The sequence below is a fragment of the Colias philodice genome, chromosome 28 (genome assembly GCF_061535455.1).
Source record: "Colias philodice isolate Cphi_HAF_F1 chromosome 28, ilColPhil1 Martin Lab GWU primary, whole genome shotgun sequence".
Taxonomy (NCBI): Eukaryota; Metazoa; Arthropoda; class Insecta; order Lepidoptera; family Pieridae; genus Colias; species Colias philodice.
In genome coordinates, this window is record NC_143113.1 from 384794 (window position 1) to 406907 (window position 22114).

Here is a 22114-nt window from a genome sequence, read left to right on the forward strand (position 1 = left end):
ATTAAAAGAAATTAATGTATAATTTTGCTTACATTATATACATACCATAAATCGTTTGATAATAATTACCGACTAAATAAATAGCCCTAAATAAAATTATTATTATTACAATATGAGCGATTTTTCGTATCCTAAACGCATAATTATAAAAATTTGAAAACAAATGTCCTTACGGCTAGCTTTGTAACTAACAATAATAAATTACAATTTAAACGATAAATTTAATTAACATTTTATACGATTTATAAACGAAACAACAGAATTTCCTTTCATTTAAATAATTGATGTTACCTTTTAAATTTCGCGCCATAAAATATTCGAAAGATGGCGGCACTGCTATCTCGCTTGCACATTGCTGGTTACCACTTCTACATTGCATTATTGCTTTTCGGTTAGGTAATAAAAATATATTTAAATGAAAGGATTTTATAGGTACAAGTAGACCATGATTACACAAGAAAAATGACAGACAGGCCACATTAGTTTCACTATGGATATTTGTATCAACTATTACGTTAATGACATCAAACATGCCTTATGTAGGCACGTAATTGTATTATTTAGCTATTAAAAATATATATATATTTAGGATCTAATAAAAAAAAGGAAAATTAAATGCCCACTCTGCATGTATCTCTATCATTCTTAAATGCATATTAATTATTAATAATAAATTATTGCAATAATAGTTGACAAAAATACCCACTTCTTGTCGTTTCAACTGTCCTCAAAAGCGAAGTGAAACGAATAGTGCATAGTTACGTAACAGAATAACGTTTTTAGTATAACGTTACAATTTCGTTATCGGTATCGGTACATGCTGAAAGCGTTATCTCGCAGTCTAAAACCGGTATCAAAGAACTTAGAATCGTTTTGATATTAATTTTAAAAGAATAATTCGTAATTCTCTTATGTGTGACTGAAAGAGAGAACGTTATAGAGAGTTTATTAGTATTTTGTTCTCTTAATAGATAGTGTTCGGTTTCAATTTAGAATTTAAATGGCAAAATTGTATAACATCATAATACTTATATAGGTTTTTATTTATATGTGTAATTAGGTCTTTTATTTGTCACTCAGTATTATTGCTATGAATATTTGTGACGACAAATAAATTTATCTTTGATTAATGTTTTAGACTGCGGTACATGTTATTCAGCATGCTGATAGTGAAGGGGTAACATCTGCAAATGGGCAGAATCTGCTTTTATGGAAAAATGGAAGAAAAATTACTTGTAATGGATATGGAATGGGATTATAAAACAAAATTGTGACCAAGGAGTTTCGATGCATCAAAACTGTACAATCACTGAATATATTTGCATTACTTTGAAATCGTACGTCATATGAATAATGATTTGCAAAATAATGCTATTATTTTCAGTGACATGCATTATTATTAGTATATATCTCAGTTTTCATTCTCCCTAACACAGTTTATGGAAAGAAAATTAGTCGTTGACATTATGAGTAGACGATAAGAAGGTTGAAGGGAAAGCATTCAATCTAGGTGATCGTAACAGTGCCGACTCTGCCCTTACATCACCCGTTAGATATGTTTAAATCTAGTCTAAATATTTAACCAGAACATCTAAATCTACACGTGATATGCGACTGTGAAGAGTTTAAACTTGTGTTGAAATATAATATCTATCGTATTTCACTAATATACAAAACTGCTGTAGCATTTAATTGTTTGATTTATATAGCACCAATTAATGTTAAACTGTACGGCTGAATGCCTGTAACCTAATATTCGAAGCTATTGCTACAGTCTAGTGGAAATCTGTTTATTTCAGACGAACTCAGCATTTTCTACCAAATACAAACAACCCGCGTCTATGGTAGTTAAAATTAATATCCAGCATGATATTTTCTTAGCCAATTCTTATTTTTTCAACAAATGATTAACAACGTATATTTTAACACTACATTTTCAATGTTTAACTGAAGCGAAGAACTATTTACATTTCTCTTTACTTGGTGTTTCCAAATATTGCTATTATAATAAATTACAATGGTATTAAAAACTAATTAACAAATCATATTAATAATATACGTAACTAGGAATACTGAAGTACCATGTAATAAACTTGTAATAATGTAAAACAAAATGTATTCCACATACCTTTGATAATACGTACTTGTGACTGCAGTCTATTTGAATAAACTTTCGTTACGTAAAAACCCAATTAATCAATAAATTATTATTGCTTATATTAAATCACAATTAAATTTTTCAGTATAATATTGCCTGGGTTTAGTTCTCTGTCGCCCCATTTTATAATCGTATACTTGGCGTGATATTTCTCTGTATACAGAAACAACAACCCGAATACTTTAATATTGCTTCAAATAGACTACAGTTTACCTTAGTGTCAATAAAGCTGGGTGGAAGCCCAACTACAGTGCATCATCCATGCTCATTCCTCATCATAACATGCAAAATTACCAAATGCATCATACAAACTTAATATTAACTTAAGACACTTCGTTAAACAAGTATAAAAAGTTACGCTAATCTGGAAGTTTGGATACTCTATCTATTTTGATTAAAATAATTAAGCTACCGTTAAAATATATTTAATATATCTGTTGAATGAATACCAGCAACGTATGATTAAAATAACGATACCTAATTTATTGTAAACGCGTTATAAATGATACCGGTATTAACAACACTATTTTTACTTTCGTTATAACTATGAGCGTATTTTATTGCTATACATAATATTATTTGAAAAGTCTAGCGTTCTGCATCTGTCCTAAAAAAGGCGAGCGAAAGAGATAAAATAGTAGTTTTTAAAGAGAAGAATTTTTAAATACAATATGAAATTTTTATACCTTAGTTTATAATACGTACTAAAATATAGTGTTTTCATGAACTCCTTGTATAAATAGACAAATCAAGGGAACGTAAATAGGGACGTACGAGTAACGTTAATGTATCGATAAAATGTATCTATCTAATTACCTTTTACAATCGAAAAACTTAACGATAGTATAATATAACTATTTAAAGTTACTTGGTGTTTACGTTCCTAAAGTATATGAGGTATCGAAACCCCATTTAAAATCTAGCGTCGAATAAAAACGAACCCGTAAGCAAACCTTGCGCTATTATAGTTATAATAAATCGTTATTAATATACTATATTGATTATATTATTGCAACAACCGAGGTAACCATAACTGGCGTATATATTATTCTTTGTACTTGTTAGGTACAAGGTCCTTAATATCATCGGAATGTTAGAAATTGCATTTTGACTGTCTCATATAAAGGTACAGCAAAGGATATTATTTGTTGTAAAGAATTGTTTTAATCATCAGACTGTACTATTTCTGTTGTACAATAAAACCTGCTAATATAAGCCTTCGAATATATCAATAGCTACATCTTCAATTTCAGTTCTTACAAGTTTTGTTTCTGTGACAAAAGTAATATGTTCTTTTCCAAATCTATTAAGTAATATTGACATTCAACATCATAGATAGAAGCTGCTAACAAAAAGATACCATAGAACTATTTCTAGTCAATTCGAGATTAAAAATGGATTCAACATGTAAAACTTGTGAACACAGGCCAAAACCATTAGTACATGTACATTTCAATGACTGTAGGCGTAACAGAAGTAAAATGATATAAGATTGTATAATGTGGGAATTTGTGTGGCTTCTCTTACATAAAATAAATATTATTCAGCTTAGAAATGAAGGTCATGGTTCATGTTTAAAATCGATTATAGATGATTTGTTCTCGAAGTAAATTCTATTACAATGTAAGTTTGCTTTTGTAACTATAGCTGAAGTAGTAGAAATGTTCGTTTTGGTTCTCGTTATGTTTTAGAATGGATTTCACTCTAGCAATATGTTCTGAGTAAATAAAAACCAATTAATAAACGTCTATTTCAGTTTTTATATGTTTACAGATAGAATAAGATGCTTATCAAAGTTTAAGTTTACGCTCAAGATGATGCCAAAGTGCAATTTCTAACACAATAAAAATAAAACATCGCGAACCACGATCACGTCGTAACGATAGAAATTTTAAATTTCTACAATATCACGTCACTGGAGACCTAACTTCTATATAATATCATAATAATATTATATCGATATATCATTCTACGTATCGGCAGTACTCGCTAGTTCACCTCTTTTCATTTAATTTCTATCTAAATAGTGCTTTGCGTTTTGGAGCAACACGGAAACTAATATATAAACATCTCTGTTTATTTATAATCATATTTCCGTTCGTATTGCTTCAAAACTTCGTCTATTCAAACTTTCAAAGTGCGTCTATGAGCAAATACCATTGGTCTAAAATTGGACCAATTGAGAGCGCGAATTTCGATTTATCGATAAATCAGTCCCATCACTATGCGACCGATTAAAAGCTTTGTCAAACGGCTGTGAAATTAATAACATAATTGAAGTAAGTATTATGAAGATCTACTACTACTAGTACTTTTATTATTTAGTTATATGAGAAATTTTAATTTATAATCCATTGTTTACTTCTTTATTGTGTTAAAAGGTTTTTTATCTACTACTGATCCCAACAAAAGCTGATCTTATCACTTCAAAGTGATCTCATCCAGGCATATCAAAGTGAATGCACTTATTTATCTTATAAAAAAACTAAGGTGTTCTTTATTTTTCGTATATTCAAGCTAGCTGTATTTAAATTTCACAGACCGTTTGACAAACTATTCTAAAACGCGGTAATTTAGAAAATTCTCAATCTAACTATGTAGTAACTAAACGCTATCCACCGATATTATTTTACACGAACATATTATCTCGTCAACGCCGACGTTCATAACGATATAAATACAAATACGCGTCAATTATAAGTATCAAATACTCAAATAGTTATTAATTATTCGAAAAACAAGATTTTCTACAAACTCTTAAAATACCGATATTTTATCGGATATCACAATAAACAATAGCTACATACCGATACCTTCAGAATACCGTTACCGAAGGTTGTTGAAGGATTTTCAAAGTATATGACGTGTATTTGTAAGTATATTTTAACCTTAAATCACGATATTTCGACTCCGATCGTAAATCCGAATTACGCCTAAAAGCGCCGAGTTTAAAATATAAGTAATTGGGAAGAATAACCTGAACAAATAGCTTGCTTATTGTATTCGGTTCCCACTCAACATAGAGGTAAGTCATAACGATTGACTGACGCATTCATCGTTTGAATTCGTTACGCATATACATAATAATATAATACTGTCGTAAAAATCACGTGTTACGTGCCTGTTGATCGATTTCCGTCATCACAACATTAAAATGTCTTTGTTTTATCTAATCGAAGCCGGCGAAGTGTCTTAAAAAGCGATTAGTTTTCCACGTATCGTTCATTAGAAGCGTGTAAAGCCGATTAATTCATTGCGAATTTTGTTAAACCGAACGCGTGAAAACCAATCGCATCACTACAGCTACTTTGGACGAAATAATTAAAATCTAGGGTTGCACCGATGTCGACCGACTCGATACCGATATTGCATACCGTTATTGCGCAACGGTTATTCGTAAAGTAGTGTTGTGAACAGCTATTTGTCGATGGATGTCTTTATTTTTTTAATTTTATCGCGTTTGATTTCCTAATGTTATTACTTACGTTGACAAATAATAACAATGGGAAACCAATAAATTTTATATCATAAATTCATGAATGTGCGTTTACGCCGTCCAGCGAGATACCAACGAAGCAAGCCAGTCACCAAGACTATACTACGAGCAATATCACAATAGGGATGTAACGCGTATATCGATGCGCTTTATCGAGTCGATCGACTAGCAGCCCCTTACTTCAGCTGCTCCATGCACATGCTAGCAAGACCAGTGCCGTGAATGCGAGCGCATTAGTGACAGCCGACGCGGCGTTGCACATGTCTTCTTCACAGAAACACATGTGGCCATTGCCTGTACTTTCCATCATGCAAACGTGATCCACCATGAATAGGTTGATTTGGAGCTGCGATGTGCATGTGCGGCGGACGACCTCGTACGCTGAAATTGGTAACAAATTGATAAGTGTATATTTTTTACTCAATTCATTAGATATATGTAGTTACATAGTTTAACTTAATCCATAACTTATAGATGTTTTCTTAGACCTTGTACAACTTGTACTGTTATAATGTAAGAATAAGAATGTGTATCTAATTTATGGTCTACGAAACCAGCTTAAGTTCTGGCAGGGATCCACGGCTTGTCTTAATTAAGTGACACACAGCAATATATAGAACACGTTCACTAACTACAATATATATTTTGGCCAAGTTACATCTCAGCAAGTGGAAAGAAAAACAATAACTTTTTTAATTTCGTATTCGTTCAAATTTCTTCCAGCACTGCTACGATACTATCACAATTATCACATTTACTAATAAAGAAAGACATTTAATACTTACGACTTTTGGAATACCGAACCATCTTAACGCAGCATCCGTTGCACGTTTGCAGGGGAGGTTGGTCGCGGGGCAGCGCTGTGTAGTTGAAGGGATCCTTGCATCTCGCGTCCGTCCAGCTGTCGCACTCATAGCAGTAAATTGTTCTGGCTGAAATTTTGTTTGGTAACCTGAGATTGGTGTTTGAGTACACAATATTTGTGGTGAAAACCCTGTCAGAAGAACGTATGACATGTTTATAATGGAAAAGTCTTTGAAAAGCTTCATTCAATTGAATTGAATTCAATTTAAATAAAGAGCGTTATTTTAATGTACCTACCTATCGTGAAGTATAAGAACGAAATTGTTCTATTTTCCACTGGCAAGGTTCTTGAATGAATCACATTGATGATTGAAGCCGTGTTGAAGTCTAACAATTAGTTGTATGTTACAGGCCGTTAAAGCCCTGCACCGTATCTAGTGTTGAATAGCAACGGGTCAGTTAAAACCAGGTGACCCGAATGTCCATTAGTTTCCACTAACATAAAACGAACAAAAGTATCTATATTGCCAAATATGGGACACATTGAAATTTGGAAATGCTTTAAAAGATTTTTCATCTGACAGGGATTTCGCTACATATATTCTATGTATTTTTTATAACTATAATCGATAAGATATGATTTATAATTGTGAAATTTTGCTAGGTTAATTAATTTGGAGTTTTATTTAAGATATTTTGTATTGTTCAAATGAGACCTCATTTATTAAGTCTTGCGAAGACAGGTAAGTTTTTCAAATAAGAATAATTTTCAATACAAAATAAATATTAAACGAATTTCTTCCAAATAGTCTCGATTCTAATATTATATATTTAAATTATAATCGTAATTAAATTTATAAGGTCAAGAATTAAATCAACCAATAACTTACTTACAGGATCCAAAGCACATAAACGGACACAATTTATCGATACATTTACGGACATCACTAAAATAAAAATATTTAATTATTTTATAACATGCAACGTTCAGAAACTATGCAAGAACATGCAATGGGGAAAGGAAATTAAATTATGCATTCATTATTATAGTGCAAATTACTTTTGTACTTTTTAAATAAATACAGCCCAGGGAACAAGACACATAGAAGTGCTCTAATGTCATAATTCGTATGAAAACCGCTGTCGCCAAAATCAACACATTCAAACCGAAAGCTAAACAGTACACACAAGTAAACTATGCCTTTTATTGGACAGCTTGATTTTAGTGAAAACTAACTTATCTATTAAATTAAGCTTTTGAATATGTATCCTAACGCACGAATTTACGGTTTATTTTAGAATAACATCCCTAAGTATATGAGACTTTTTGCTCCAATACGAACAAACGTGATAATAAGAATGGTCGACTGTGTCATTCATTGTTATTTCGATTACTATGGTGACACTCGTAATACTTGTAAATATTCTATAATTTTAAGGAAAAACGGCATTATTTCTAAAAAAATATATTTTCCGATGAAATATTATTCCTTTATAAGTATAATTACAACTTGTGGAAGAATTTCCGCAATGGGAATTACTGAAACACACCATGTATACACTCATACGTCTCCAGAGCAACTGAACAGTGACGAATGCACTGGTGATGTGCAAATCACCTGAGTGGCGACAAGGTCACGCACGCTTACGACTTCTAGTGTCTTGTTATTTAGATTTCTATGGTTTAACTACATAAATAGGCAACGTAAAAGCGAGCGTGTGTGCTGAGCACACGTGTCAGAAGTGAAGTTTCTTTGGCAATATTCAAAATACCAAAATCGTCCCCTTACTATCCATGACGCGACCTTGAAAGTTTACTCTCATCGCGCCTAAAGAAGTTTCACTTCAAAAAATAAGGAAGGCATTTTTGGCACTGCTAGAAATTGGTTATAGGTATGACATGATAATATTGTAAATATGACCATAGGTACGATCTTAGAATAATTACACATATTCTAAGGGTACGATATTACCTATGTTTTACAATTTGTTGTGCGCAAAACGTTACAAAATTCATGTCATTGTAATATATTATCATATTGAAGGCAATTACTATGGCATTATCATATTACATTCGAGGCCTTGCATGCAATTACATAAAATATAAAGCAAATAATTTGTTGTACATTTATCGTTTAAATATGCATGCTGTATTATTGAAGCAAATAATAAGTATGTTGTGTGCTTTACTGTTTACATGCTGTTTGTATATAGTGTTATCATTTTAACCGACTTCGATGTAGGTGAGGGTAAAGATTTTTAGAACTTTTTATTGGTATTAGTTTAAAATGAATGAAAGCACTGTCTGGATAACGTGGATTCACTCGCGTTATAGGTACTTGGTTTCCCTATTTACGAGTATGTCAAAATTTCTGAATTTAACATTAATAATTATAATTTAGCTTTAGGTACGACCCAAATAAAGCTGAGCTTTGACACGAGTTAAAGTAAATGCGCTATTTTCTTAAGTAATATTTAATTCTTAAGTTTATGCGATCTAGATTTCTTAAAACCTAAATATAATTTCACAGCGGTCGTAGTTAAAATAAATACCAACTTAAACACAAAACTTATCAAGGTTAGTTCTAGTGATGGGCAAAATATTATCGATAAATGCTAATTTATTTACATTTTGTCGATACACAACAGAAATATCGATTAGTGTTTGTGCATGTTTTCTTTTCCTTGTTGTAATTTCTTTTCAGTTTGGGTTTGTGAGTGAATCTGTATTAGTTACGTGAAATAGTTTTATAAAAAGCGGTATTACCATACCATAAAGCACCAATAAATAGCGTGCACATACGTTAGATTATAAAATATTGTGATATTTAATATCCAAGCATTTCTATATATTCTAAAAATAAATAAAATACCTGCGATACAAACACGAGGGGTCTATACTATTAATATCTAATAAACATGCAACTAAGCATTAACTATGTTGAATATATTTAAACCCAGTCTACGACGAGAAGTTAACTAATAGAGTATTATTTATATTCAAAAACCCCACGTCATTTGAAACAACTTTAATAAGTACTTTGCTTCTATTAACTTATTGACTAAATAGTGAATGAAATGTATGTTCCTTTCACTCGATTTTTCGTTTATAAATAAGTTTATTAATACTGTAGGGTTTTTGAATATCACAAAGCAGCATGCGCGTAAAAAGCCCAAGCGTTGTGTTTAAAAATTCACTCATACTTACTTTGGCATTCGGCCTGAATAAGAGGGGTGAGTGTAAGAGTCCACAACGCTGAAAATCCATGCCAGAATTAGTAAAAAAAAGGGGATTGGCTGTATGAAACACGGCCTTCGCGTGAATATCTCTATCTATTAAAAAAAACTTGACATCGTTTTTTTTTAATTTAGAATCAGAAATATTCACGTATGTAAGAGGAAGAACAGAACTGTACATAGATATAAAAAAAATAAGAAAGAAATTTAGAATCCTGTCAATAACTGAAAATATAAAGGAAACTTTAGAAATGAATGTGCCGTAGACTGGGTGCGATTCGATATTTGTGAAATTTTAATAATTTTAAGCTATAAAACGTACAAAAACTAGTATTTCAATATAATGCAATAATATATTTTTACTTTAAGAAGATCTCAAAATATTATACAAACCAAAAACATATATGTATCTACATAATGTACAAAATTATATTTCAAATATTTACTAGTTTTGTACAAACTTTTCGACAACACGTTAAAGCAAGGAAAATAAGAAACAACGTTTATAATTTTCCCGCCAATTTGTCTACCAATCCAATAATCTAATCTATATTCTACATCAGTTATTAACAGGAGGTAATCCGGGTGGAACCAATAGTGTCTAAATAACAGACATGCAAAAATTACCCATTCCTTTTAATGTCAACACGCATTCCTGTGGATTTAAACACGTGAACAAACACACTTAATAAAACATCGATATCGATAGAGTGCGCGCAACACTACGCTGTTAATCTGTTGGAAATTGTTTCGCGTTAATCTCTATTTGTCATGTTATGTATTCAGATTGGAATTTTAAATGTACATGGAAATAAAAATAAAGGATTACTTTTTAGCTGTTAAAAGAATTAACTTTGAATAATATAGTTGATATTTAGGTTACGTTTCTAGCACACACAAAACTAAATAATACCACACACTGACACACGCACACACAAACACATTACTCAAATAAGCAATATAGAAACAATTAATATTTCTATAATAATTGAATAACTTTATCCGATTTAATTTTAAACAATAATTATTTCAACATTAAATACATACTTTCTATCATAGACATTTTATTAAATAACAAAAAGCCAAATAAATCGATCGTCATGTATAGTGATGTCAACGTGTCGATAGATTCGATATCGATGTTTCCACAAATACAACATAATATCTAAAAACATCTATAACGTCCATTTAGGCCACTATTTGTCGACATTACCAGTACGTATGCAGGAATTTGCTTTTACTTGGTCCACGCCAAACCAGGACATGAGGAGAACTGAAAAATTAAATAATTTATATCATAATTATTATACATCACTATTTTGTGTAAAATACAGGCATAAGGGTGGTATTGATTGCTGTTATTTATGTGATTAAGCTGAAAGCAAGACAGATTTATATTTTACATGTTATTTTTTTGAAAATTTTTAGTCATCTTTAAGTCATCTAACAATTTATTTTAGACTAGCTTCCGCCCGCGACTCCGTCCGCGCGGATGTCGGTCTTCGCGTGGATGGTTTATTTCTCCATTTTGAGTAACTCTGACAATAACATCTTATAATTAATATCTATTGGACTCAAATACGGCTAGGCCTATAATAATACCTAACGTGTGTTCGCTGTCCTACAGAACAACGTCTATGGATAAAACTGAAAAATTAAGATTATTTTTTTTCTTCGTATTTTTTCAGGATAAAAAGTATCCTATTTTACGCCCAGGATAATAAGGTATAATTATACCAAGTTTCATCGAAATCGAACCGTTAGTTTTCACGTGATGTCTTCACATACAGACAGACAGACAGACAGACAGACAGACAGACAGACAGACAGACAAAAATTTTTTTAATCACATATTTGGGTTTGGTATCGATCCAGTAACACCCCCTGCTATTTATTTTTTCAATATTTTCAATGTACAGAATTGACCCTTCTACAGATTTATTATATGTATAGATTTTGTAAAGTTTTTGGAAAAGAAAATTATTTCCATAATCTGCCATCTTATAGTGATGAGTGGTGTGGTAGACCACGTGAGTTTAGAATGAAAAGACCGTGGGTTCGATGCCTAGTGCAGAATAAATTACAAAAATGAAGCTTGAATGATTCTCGTATTCCGAGTGATGACAGAAAATACAAAATTTCACAATTTTTGATGGTGATGATTTTGACGGTTTTCTTATAGATAGAATATGTACATGTCAATAAACATAATATATTATGATTTATGAACATAAAGGACTAATATCACTAATAGCTCAAACTTTAAAGGCTTTTCTCCGCTCTTACTCATCTTACTAATTTTTTGACTCCTGGCTTGGCTGTCTCCTTCTAACTTACGCCAAACATCTTGAAAATGACAGAGACAGCAGATCGAATTAGGAAACGTCAAAGTACAAATGAATCCAGGATGCTTACATAGATACAAGGCTGGTTAAACATTACATTATTACAAATGATTTCATACAATGTCCATTTATAATAATGCTTCGTTTTAAAGGCAATTTATGTGTAAACAACGTAAAATTTTACGTGTCTCATGCCCTGCTGAAATCTGTCAGCAGTTTATTAGCTTATAAATAGGCACCTATTTTAAGACTAGGATTGCTACGGATTAGTATATTCAAAAGATATTCAATATTGAATATTCTCTCACGGATATATATTTTGGGTTTGGATGCGGTTAGTGAATAGTGTAGGTAGTTTTGTTACTTGAATCGAGTGTTGAAATGAAAGAGACACTGCAAAAATAAAATATATTCTTTTTACTAGCACACTTGCTAACTTAAATATTGTTACGTAAATTAGGTTTGTGTTCTATCTACGAAAATGAAATCTCGAAATTAATTAATTCAAAAATATTTTAACACAAAACGCAAATGGACGGAATGGACCATCCCTAAAAATGTATAATAACAGTATTTAAACAAAACAAAAACGATTTTTTTAACGTAGGTAATACACATTGAACAGTATTTACGATTTTATTTAGTGTGATTTCCTCTCAAAGGAAAATAGTATAAATAGGTATTTTATATGTACGTACGTACTTTTGTTCTCAAAAGGGGTAGAGACTACAGCTGATTCGAGGTAACGAGAGTTATCTGCGTAATTGTTTAATCAATGGTTTTCAAACTATATTATAAAATACCTACTGCGATAAGCTAAATACTTTTTCGACTGCTTCTTTCTTCATAAAAAGGACCATTTCACCTCTACAAACTTAAGAGATAGATTTCAAAGCTCTACCAACCAACATGTCTAAGTTTTTAATACATTTATGTCCAACGCCTGAAATCAGAACAAATAAAATGGCTAACGACCCGTAAAACAATAATGTAAAATGTTGATTTATTATAAAGATTATTTACAGACGTTTTCATGTCCCAGGCAGCCATAAAGCTGTCCCGTTATATTCTGTTTGTTTTAGTGTAATTTTACTTTGTAACTAGGTAGTTACAGTTTAGTCGTAATGTTACAGCTTCTGGCGTTGAACGATACCATTTTGTTATATCTATACTAATATTATAAAGCTGAAGAGTTTGTTTGTTTGTTTGAACGCGCTAATCTCAGGAACTACTGGTCCGATTTCAAAATTCTTTCGGTGTTAGATAGCCCATTTATCGAGGAAGGCTATAGGCTATGTATCATCATTCATCACGCTATGACCAACAGGAGCGGAGCACTGCGGGTGAAACTGCGGAGCACGGCTAGTTTACTAAGTATATAATATATGCATAATATAATATTAACCATGCATTCGCGATATTATTTTATGTTATTTATTAATGTATTTATTAATGTCAGCAACAATAATCTATATCACTACAAAGTATAAAACAAAGTCGCTGTCGCTGCATGCCCGTCTCAATGTATGCTTAAATCTTTAAAACTACGCAACGAATCTTCATGGGGGGTTTTTAATAGATAGAGTGGTTCATGAAGAAGGTTTAAGTATATAAATTGTAAAGTTCTACGGAAAGCTAGGTACATATTTTGTTAGTAGTGTTCTCCTACGTACGTATATCAAAGTGTGGTGTCCCCGCACCGTTAGGCTACAATGGCTACACATACCGTGTTCCCGCAGCACAATGGGGGTGTCGAGTGTGTGCACTGTGCAGTGCAGTGGAACCCTACCGGGTCATCCTAATTCGTCCTAGATATACTTATTACGGTTTTACATGACATATTAATAAATTATGTAACTAGTATATTGTTGTAAAGTTTAATAAGATTGAAAAGTAACTGATTAGCAATCTAATATATAATTATGAAACCACTTTTATCTGTTAATTCACTGTTTATAAGATTCAGAATCGGCTTGACTGAGTTTTATGAAATGTTTTGTGAATATTTGGTAGATCTGGTCGTAAACTATTTTCATGGGGTAAATATTTTACGTGAAAAGGGCAAGCAAAACAACTTTTGCTGGGTCAGCTGTTAATAATAAATGGTTCGTTTTCATGCCAAACTAGCGACTCTATCAGTGATAAAAAAATTATTAAATAACAAAAATATACAATTTATTAACAACATACATGGGACCACATAATTTTGGTATGAAACAGTCAATCTAATATCTAATATCTAATATTCTTTCTAATATATATTATAAAGGCGAAAGTTTGTAAGGATGTATGGATGTATGGATGTATGGATGTTTGTTACTCTTTCACGTAAAAACTACTGAACCGATTACAATGAAATTTAGCACACATATAGAGGGTAACTTGGATTAACACATAGGATAGTTTTTATCCCGGAAATCCCACGGGAACGGGAACTATGCGGGTTTTCCTTTGCAAACGCGGGCGAAGCCGCGGGCGGAAATCTAGTTCTTATATAAATTTGAAGCTGAAGAGTTTGATTGTTTGTTTGAATGCGCCAATCTCAGGAACTACGGGACCGATTTCCAAATTATTTCACCGTTGGATACGTACGTGCCTGAGTGCTATATGCTTGATATATGTACCACAGGCAGAGCCAGGACAAACCGCTAGTTCAATCTAATATGCAAACCAGAACAATTATCAAAATTTTTGTACGTGAAATAAATAAACCTTAAACACTGCCCTCTTTTTAGGAATCGTATAAGTCTTCTATATCTCATTTCTCTTTCAAGTAAGTACATAATGGTCCGGGAGCCAGCAGCAGATTTTATGACCAAGTTCCTCTCAAGCGGTAATTAGTAAAATGCATCAAAGTATAGTATTATGAAGCCTCGTGAACGTCAGCTGGAGCTCGGTTGGGGGGAAGAGCGGTTGTAGCCTCCCGTATCAGCTGACGGTTTTTCCACCAAGATACAGCCAGCTGTGAGCTGACATATATATTTATCCACAGTTACATATAAGCTATCATCAGGTAAATTTTTGTTTGAGAGGAAATAACGGAAAATAAATTTTTCTTTAAATTTAACTTTCATGTTCGAGACACCAGCTGACGTATAATACACCATGTTGTAACCAGCTGACTATTTTTTTTCGTTGAGATATTGGGTTAGCTACAATTTGACAAATTTTTAGCTGAGAGGAAATGAATGAATGAATGTATTTTTTTTCCTATGTGCGTGGGAGGCTACAACCACTCACCCCCCCAACCGAGCGCCAGCTGACGTTCACGAGGCTTTATAATACTATACTCTCATGCGACTGACGAATTATCTCTTGAGAGGAAATAGTTAACCAAATTTGCACCTGGCTCCCTAACCATAAATATATGTACCTATGTAAAACTAAATAGAAGTGCCGTGACATATACATATTATAGCGTGGCTTAATTATTCGCTGACATTGTAGAAAAGTAGGTCAGCTGGGGTCATGTTTGCCGGTTTTTTGGCGTCTTGTGGAAAGAGTTACGTCTTTAGATGAGAGAGTTCATTCTTAACGCTGCAGTGTATATCTATCTATGTTCTATATGTATAACGCGGTTTTCCACAGTTTTAGGTCTAAATCATTTTATTAACAGACTTCAAAAAAAGGAGGAGGTTATCAATTCGGCCGGTATATTTTTTTTTATTTCTTTTCCGTTTTTGAAGTCGGTTGTTTTTAACGCAGTTATTTTTATATAGCATATATTCTTCTACGGTCTTCTATAAATGGACTTGTAAGTGTCATACCATCTTTTATCTATATTTACATTTTTCAGTTCGAAGCAGTAGATCCTGAGATTAGTGCGTTGAGTCAAACAGACTCTTCAGCTTTATGTAGGTACATTCATTGCACCGATTTGGCTTATTCTTTATAATAATGATTGAAGATTCACATGAAAAGGAAGTTTAGCGGAATCACTACATAGTATGTATAAAACAAGGTCGCTTTCTCTGTCCCTATGTCCCTTTGTATGCTTAAATCTTTAAAACTACGCAACGGATTTGGATGCGGTTTTTTTTAATAGATAGAGTGATTCAAGAGGAAGGTTTTAGTAGGTATATAATTTATTGGGTTTTAGACAAAGCAGGCGAAGCCGCGGGCGGTAAGCTAGTAAGTACATATTCAGAAAGAGCTGATTAAAATTTGCTTTTAGAAAAAGAGCTACGACGGCCATCGACCTTCGTTATTTTATAAAAGCTGAAAGTTTTTCTGCGAATTTACCTAATCAACGACTATAGTTAAATAATACGTAACTTTTTAAAGTACATGTTCATCGAGCTAACTTTAGAAATCTCATCCATTGCCGAACTCTAATGACAGGCTAAAAAAGTGCATAGTGTACCTCCCCATGCACTTTTTTAGCGTGAACATACACGCTATCGCATTTTTTAATATGAGTAAGCATTAACCTTAAACTAAAATCCATTATGTAAACTATTTTTAGTTACGTTAAATATCCTCTAGGTAATAACGATTTATTTATACTTTAGAATATTACTTTAAATAATCTAATTATGCTCTGACGTAGTACTTACATAGATTGAGTTTTTCTTCTTAGGTCATGTTTTAATACTGAGAATAAAGTCCTATGTATTTTGTCCCCTTGTGGGGTAAGGGACAGATGCATTTTACTATTTCGTTACTCATTTCTAGTGATCTATGCTTCACTACACAGTATAAAACAAAGTGGCTTTCTCTGTCCCTATGTCCCTTTGTATGCTTATATATTTAAAACTACGCAACGGATTTTGATGCGGTTTTTTAATAGATAGAGTGATTCAAGATGAAGGTTTTAGTATATAATTTATTAGGTCTTAGACAGCGGGTAAAGCCGCGGGCGGTAAGCTAGTATAATATAAAGTAGATGAGTCTGTTTGAATGTGCTTATCACAGGAACTACGGGCCGATTTCAAAAATTCTTTCACTGTTGGATATTGTCGTGATCCCTGATTACTACAGGGCACAGGCTATCTATACCTACTAATATGTAATATTATAAAGCTGAAGAGTCTGTTTGTTTGTTTTTTTGAACGCGCTTATATCAGGAACTACTGATTGTGTCCGATTTGAAAAATTATTTCGGTGTTAGATAGCCTATTTATCGAGGAAGCCAGGAAGGTTATAGGTTATATATCATCTCTCTAAAACTAACAGGAGCGGAGCAATGCGGTTAAAACCGCGGCGCACAGTTAGTATTTTATGTAGGGCAAAGCTGGGGCGGATTCTGATTTAAAAGTTTTTCCTTTGGCTCCTAAAAAATACATTTCGAAAAATATGCGCAAGATAATAATTTATGTATTACCATTTATTAATTTACCATTTTATTTCCGATATTTCGATTTTTTTTTTAATTTTAGTAGCAATCTAATTTCGTGCTCTATGTAATGAATGATCTGTCAATGAAAATTGCATTATTTGTCAGCGATAAGTATGTAATATGTATTGAGGATTAAAAAAAATAAGCTGACAAGCTAACTTTTTAGCAATTATTTTTTTTTTAAATAATAAAGTTATGTAAGTACATATTGCCCTACTGTACATCTGCCCAATGCAAGCATAATACATATTAAATTTTTTATTTTACATAATAATTATTATAGCATATAACTAGGTGCGTTTTAAATGGGAATACTTGAATTAATGCCCTCAAAATTATGATTCCTAATTGTCCGTATTTAAGCAAAAAGGAACCACCCAGCAAAAACGCACTTCTGAGATATCAAAGGATTTACAAAAACATTTGCAGCTCTGTTAGATGAAGTAAAATTAAAATTTATTTTATTTAAATTCATGGATAAATTACTTATTTAAGTATGTGTATATAAATTTGCTCTGAATATTCTTAAACTTTCTAGATAATTAAGAAAATGTGCATGTGGTTCCTTTTAACATTTATCAATTGATAGGTTTTCTCTTATACAAAAAGGAACCACATCCCAGGGATTTAATGATATAAATGAAACTATGTATTTATAATATCGTAATTAAAGCTTTAATTAATAAAATATATAAAATAATACTTATATAGGACGTTTATTCGACGTTATCATCAAATTGGATTTCGAAATCCACCGTGTCTAGTCCATCTATGTGGTCTTCTATTGCATCATCACTAATGAGACCGTTATAAAAACTGTGCATCTTGTGGAATGAGATGTAATATGGACTGAATATCGCTAGAAGGTGAAAAAAGCTTCTCCAGAGGCAGCGACGTATAAGGTTCTTCGTTATCTTCTGTAATAAATATAAAAAAGCTTTAAATCAAAATAATAAAGCCGCGTGGCTTTTATACGTAGGTAGGTATATGGCGACAGCAAAATATTATTAGTTCTTATAAAGCCGTGTCCCTACTAGACGACTAAGTATGTTGTATGTACATGCGCCATGTACAAAAAACTGGCTAAGTGCGAGTCGGACTCGCGCAACGAAGAGTTCCGTACCATTATCTATAAAAACGCCAAAAAAATCACGGCTTATTGTATGGGAGCTTCTTAAATATTTATTAAGCTATTGTATAGCTTCTATCGCGGGCCTTGAGCGCGGGGACCGAATCGAGAAATTCCGTTACGAAAAAACCTCACGCTCTCCACTCCGACGGGCTCGGAGGTGTGGCTTGAAGGCATGCTATCCAATAGCTTTACCGTGGCAGTCCCCGAGTGCCACACGTCTTTTTTTATTCTGTTTTTTAGTATCTGTTGTTACAGCGGCATCAGAAATACATCATATGAAATTTTGACTATCTAACTGTCATGGTTCATGAGACAGAGGGATAGACAGACGGACAGCGGAGTCTTAGTAATAGGGTCTCGTTTTACCCTTTGGGTACGGAACCCTAAAAATCATACGCAACAGTGGCAACCCTAGCAAAAAATTAAATAAACTTGTTAAAATTTTGAATTTCGCAGGCTAGGGCCTTGTTCCGGTCAAAACAGTAGCCGCGCGAGTTTTAAAATCAAACAAATAATTATATGCGCTGAATGATGTGGCTGAATGTACTGTACTGAATCTGAATCTAAACGTATTTTACCAAAATAGTAGGTAGGTACCTAGATCATCGACAGTTATTTTTAAAACAGGGTTTAGACTTTAGTAGTTTCATCTCACAATGACAGATGAATCGTAACAAAATGATCTCTTAATTCGACTCGCCGCGCCTTCGTGAACAACGACATTGTCGTTAAAATACGTAAATCCACAGAGGATTCCTCTTGTACTTACTTAATGAACTATCTTCTTAAAATCACACCACAATCGGGAATGAATCAAAAGTGGATAAAGCGTACCTGCATCTCAGATTCAATAAGTACTTAAATGCATTAAATAAAACTACTTACCCGTTGTATCTTCATTATTATCTTCGGTGTTCGTCTCCAATGCTTTTCTTACCAATTGCTTGCTTATTTATTTAGTACTAAACATTTTCACATTTAATTTTAAAGGTAATTAAAAACAATAGAACTTACTTCGCGGAGGAAAAAAACACCCTCACGTATTCGAACTACTTCGCTGAATGTCACCTATATTGACAGATGTTCGACGTTTTACTTAAAAAATTTGAGTTTTGCACTTAAGTAATGAAATACGTTGTTTAAAGATGAGAAGCATTGTAACAAGTCAAGGCATTTGGTTCCATATAGCGATGATGGGTTTCAGAATGTTTTACAATATTTATTTATGCATAATAGAACCGAATGCTTGTGGTTTTATTTTGCAATAAAAAATTACAATTAAATTATGTATTTATTTTACGCATAACCATACCACAGAAACCTGGTTCCATTTTGTGTATTAAAAATAATTGTTATTAATAGAAATATGTGTAATGTATAATGGTACCAAGTAGGTGTGGATCTGTTTTGTATAAAATGACATGATAGTAATATCGTTTATTTGTTTGAACAAAGCAGTCCCGTGGTGCTGTGGTTCGGTTTTGCTTAATATGGTATTATTCGTTGTTGCTGGTGGTTCCTTTCTGCTTTTAGTATACCTTGTTTCCAACGTAAAAATCATGTGGTTCTTGTTTGTATAAGAATTTAGACCACTTTTGAATGAGTATTCTTCAATAAAAGTAAAAAACGAAATTTGTCGAGTGGTTCCATTTTGCATAAATACGGACAATTAATCTCTACTCATTACAGATTAAATGTAATTTTAATGGTAAAACATGAAACAATTCAATATTTACCTGGCACAGGAAAAATCCAGCGCATCTTTGCTAGTCACCGATTGAACAGCGGGCTTCAGAAAACTGTCGTATCACACGAAATTATGTTTTATTCATTTATTATGTATTAAAATTACTTCTTACCTGTCTTACATAATATTATATAACATTCAATTCATCGAACTTAGTCATAAATCATACAAGTTTTGTATTAGTACCTAGGTATGGTATAATGTAATAATTTAAAGAATATAAATGTGCTCTATGTACATAAATCTACTATAATATTTTTGTAAATTTTTAAAAGAAGTGTGACATAATTTGGCAGAATGATTGTTGCCTTTGTGCTTCATTTAATAGCCAATAAAAAAAAAGTAGAAACAATAAAATCTGACAGATAATAAGGCGGGAGTCCAGACGTGTCATAATCACACCCATTTTATTTTAGAAATATAGGTAAAATTAGATTGCAATCTAATTTTATACATTTGAATTTGTGTTCGTGCGTCAGAGCTTTTTAGTGATTTTTATGTGACATCAAAGTAGCTAATATTAAAACTTTTTTTATATTATTTAACAATAGTGCTAGATGTTATATTGACTAACATTTAAAAATGTTGCAAGCTTAATATTTCAAAATTACCACATTGTATTTTTTATTTAAATGGATCAATTTTGTATTGATACGAATGTAGAGCTAATTTTTATTTTTTTTTATTTTAAAATATAATATATAACATGTGACTCTGTTATAAATATGTGTATTTACAATTATTTTTTCAGTGTGTGTTCAGTAAGGAAATCAAATAATTTTTATAGTGTATTGCTTGCATTACAATTTGAGCCAATTTATGACATAATTTTTCGTATTTATACGTAACATAGTAAACGCAAGTTAAGCGTGAATTTTGAAGAGGGAAGAAATCTCTTTTCGAAGAAAATTGTATCGAGTATCTAGCCCTCTATAGCGTAAAATAATACAAAGCCCTGCGCAGACAATATTGATTTTGGGTCTTGCGTGAAACATTCGCGTACTGTTTACTATTATTTACGTTAAATTAACAACTATTTTTTAAATAAATTAAACGATAATAGCTATATCTATTTGATATTAACATTGAAGAATGATACACAATAAACAAAATTCATCTAATTTAACCTAAAACTTAATTTATAAATTGAAACAAGCCGATTTTGAAATAAATTCGATTTGACGTTTATTTTTTTTAAATATTCAAAAATAGAATTCTTACCGATAAAAATAATGAACATTGTACACAGCACAAGTTTTTCGAACGCACTGTCTGTTATAAAGACGCGAACATATTTGTTGTTTTTATTTTTTTTTATTATAATTTATTATGATGTCTCATAACGTTTTTCGGGTGTAATTAAGTTTATGTTCCATGTTTTTATGAGCGAATGCGTGCAGCGCGCTCGACGCACACTGGCGTACTGGGTTGACAGTCTCTTGGATAAAATTACCCTTGGCTAGGCAGAATGCGACGCATTATCGATTTGGATTTATAGTTTTTAAGATTTTTAATCGGAGCTGTACTGGCTCAGTCGAATTGGAAGCATTATTGAAAGTTTTCACACAGAATATTATTTAAAATATCAGGATTCAGGAGTTGTTTCTTATGTTTTTAGCAGTAAATTAATTAATTAATACTACATTCAAAATAGATGAGATTTACCTTTGTTCTCAATTTTCACAGTATAAACAAATATCTCTACAACTCATAATTATATACCTATATTTACTACTTTTATATTTATAAAATCAAAACTACGAAAGAGACATACTACTATAAAGAATTTACTAAGTATAACAAAGACCCAAAGAAGACATGGACCCTTATTAATACTCTTGCAACAAACAAACTTAA

General features: G+C 32.1%; 1 protein-coding gene across 4 annotated transcripts; it reads right to left on the reverse strand.

Annotated features, from left to right (window-relative positions):
• Positions 1 to 364: 364 nt before the first annotated feature.
• Positions 365 to 21658, reverse strand: qvr (glycosylphosphatidylinositol-anchored protein quiver). 4 transcript variants are annotated; one of them, XM_089712366.1, is made up of 6 exons: positions 21479 to 21658; positions 20247 to 20309; positions 10909 to 10968; positions 9667 to 9714; positions 6440 to 6586; positions 365 to 6035 (listed from the first exon to the last, which is right to left on the reverse strand). In XM_089712366.1, exons 2-6 carry the CDS (start codon positions 20269 to 20271, stop codon positions 5836 to 5838), a joined length of 480 nt encoding a protein of 159 aa, XP_089568492.1. In that variant the 5' UTR covers positions 20272 to 20309; positions 21479 to 21658; the 3' UTR covers positions 365 to 5835. The 4 variants fall into 4 exon arrangements, with proteins under 4 accessions (XP_089568492.1, XP_089568493.1, XP_089568494.1 ...); XM_089712367.1 differs by lacking the exon at positions 20247 to 20309; XM_089712368.1 differs by lacking the exon at positions 9667 to 9714.
• Between the last annotated feature and the right edge of the window lie 456 nt (positions 21659 to 22114).

Bases quoted from the DNA above. Each gene is read 5' to 3' on its own strand.
- qvr (XM_089712366.1), bottom strand. From the start codon at position 20,271: ATGCGCTGGATTTTTCCTGTGCCAG. The intron at 10,969-20,246 runs GTAAATATTGAA...TTAATTTTTCAG, and splicing joins CTGGATTTTTCCTGTGCCAG to TTCTCCTCATGTCCTGGTTT. The intron at 9,715-10,908 runs GTAATGTCGACA...ATGGATTTTCAG, and splicing joins AAATTCCTGCATACGTACTG to CGTTGTGGACTCTTACACTC.